The 2,285-nt window shown below is 38.7% G+C and overlaps 1 protein-coding gene across 1 annotated transcript; it reads right to left on the reverse strand.

Annotated features, from left to right (window-relative positions):
• Window positions 1-970: 970 nt before the first annotated feature.
• Window positions 971-2,001, reverse strand: MELLADRAFT_114743 (uncharacterized protein; the record flags this gene model as incomplete). Its single annotated transcript, XM_007419755.1, has 3 exons — window positions 971-992; window positions 1,100-1,283; window positions 1,830-2,001. 3 exons carry the CDS (start codon window positions 1,999-2,001, stop codon window positions 971-973), a joined length of 378 nt encoding a protein of 125 aa, XP_007419817.1.
• Between the last annotated feature and the right edge of the window lie 284 nt (window positions 2,002-2,285).

A 2,285-nucleotide genomic window follows, 5' to 3' on the forward strand; every position in this document is an offset into this window, starting at 1 on the left:
ATTGAATTGTCAGGATGCAACACAGTGCTTTGACCTATGTGTTGAGATAAGAATGGATTATTTCCAAGGTTAGGGGTAGTTTCTACTCTGAACCTTGATCCATTATCTTGCCTGTCAAGGTGAGGAGGTACACTTCTCACATTTCTTGTTGAACTGCCTTTCATGGGAGTTTGGCTGATACCTTCAAAATTTCTCACCATTGAGCCAATACCAGAACTGCTCCGCAACATATAGCGGTATCGGAGCGGTATTGGAGCGGTTTTTACACCGCTATATTGACCACTATACGTAGCGGTGGCTCCGCTCCGCCATCCCAAGGCGAGAAAACCATTAGCGGTCTGACCGCTCCGATATGGGAAGGGTCTGAGGGCACTTCAATATGCCTTTTAGCCCTTATAGCAGCGATATATAGCGGTATCGGAGCGGTAAAATACCTTCCGCTCCGATACCTTGTGATTTTTTTTTAAAAAAAAATATCGGTCAAGTATCGGTGATCTCATAGCGGTTACTCCGCTCCGATACCAAAATGGGTTGAAATCCATAGCGTATCGGAGCGGTTCTGGTGTTGATTGAGCCAACTCTATTTGTAGGTAAAGTACTGTTTTGTACTTGTTCCTGCACTTGCTCTATGTCTTGCTTATTGCTATTTGTCATTTTCAGCAACATCTTTTCAATTTTATCTAGTTTACTATTAGTACAGTTTTCAAACTTTGCTTGACTTTCTTTAATTTCTTCTAGACTTCTTGCAAGAAAGTCTTGAAAATTACTCCGCTGGATTTTCTCATTTTCAACCGCAAGTGTTTGGTCTTGGATGAATTTGTTCATTTCATCGCTAGACAGACTGGTGTTCTGATGAAACTTGTTGTCAAGTTTTTCATACAACTTATGATGAAGATTTTCTAACAGCGTAGTTAGAACTTGATCATGTTGAACTACGGTGGGTCTCTCACTCTCATGATTTTCACAAAACTCATTCAAAGTATTTTTGAACTCTACAATATTCTCATTAATATCATTCAGAGAAAACAAAGAGGATGAATTTTTATCTAAAAATAAATTCAAAGACTCTGAAGGAAATTGATTTAGAAAGGAAACAAACTTTTTATTCAAACTAGAAACATCTTTGTTATCTTGCCTGATAACCTTATAAAGTTCTTTGTATTGAGCATTAACAACTTCTAAAAGATGAAATTCTTTTTTTAATACTTCTGAAAATTTAGAACCTGATTCATTACTAAAATCTCTGATATTGGAATCCAAAACTTCTAAATTACCATTAAATACTTTCAAAAATTCCTTAAGGGACTGATTAAATTCATTAGAAACATTTATCTGTTGTTCAAAATGTCCAAGATAATTGGTTATTTCAGTCATCATTGGTAAAATGAATTCACTCTGAGTTATTTCTGAGAACTTACGTAAAATAACTCTTTCTTGAGTACTCAGTGTACCTAAATCTTTTTCTCCGGGCCTCTTTGACTTCTGAAGTTTTGCAAGAAATGACCCCTGTTCAAAAGAATCAGCGCTTGGCCTGCTTCCACTTGAGCCTGGTAATAGACCTGAAAGTCCTGCTGGCTTGAGTTCACTCAGCAGTGGTTGTACTATTGAGCCAAATGCCCTTGGTGTGACCTCGGATGGGAGTTCCGCTGGTGGTTCATGGCCGTCTTCAGCTGCTGAGCTTCCGGTTTGACCACTCTCAGACTGAAGATTTGGATCATCTACTGAGCTTGAAGGTCCTGACACTGATGGTCGTACTTTGCCAACTTCTGTTGTCAACAGAAGGTTGGTTGAGTCCTTTTGCATAGCCTGAGTGGTAATTGAAAGCTTACCTCTGCCTTCATTTACCCTTTGCTTACTGCTGGCTGTTGATCCAGCCCTGGATCCAATCTTTGACCGTGGTCCATCAGTTCCGGGCCGGCTAGCACTGGTTGACTGGAGGTTACCATAATGCTCCGGCTCATTACGGCTACGAGGGTGAGGTGGTGGATTCCAATCTGCCATTGAGACAAAGAAGCAGATGAGAAATGTTTTAATAAGACAATTTTAAAACAAATTTGTACTCTTCTATTCAATTTCAAGAGAGAAAGTAATATATATTTCAAAGAAGTGAATAACCTCCTTTGAAATTTTTCTGCGGTTGAAGACAAGCTACCCAAGACCGTAACTTGAGGCGATTATTCTAGATTGAAGTTGGAATCTTTTTTCTCAATTCTTTAGTTCCTTAGTTTGTTTACTTAAATTGAATCAATTCCAGATTACAGCAAAGTAAAAGGAACTTGTTTTTA

This window comes from Melampsora larici-populina (genome assembly GCF_000204055.1).
Source record: "Melampsora larici-populina 98AG31 unplaced genomic scaffold MELLAscaffold_477, whole genome shotgun sequence".
In the NCBI taxonomy this organism is placed as follows: Eukaryota; Fungi; Basidiomycota; class Pucciniomycetes; order Pucciniales; family Melampsoraceae; genus Melampsora; species Melampsora laricis-populina.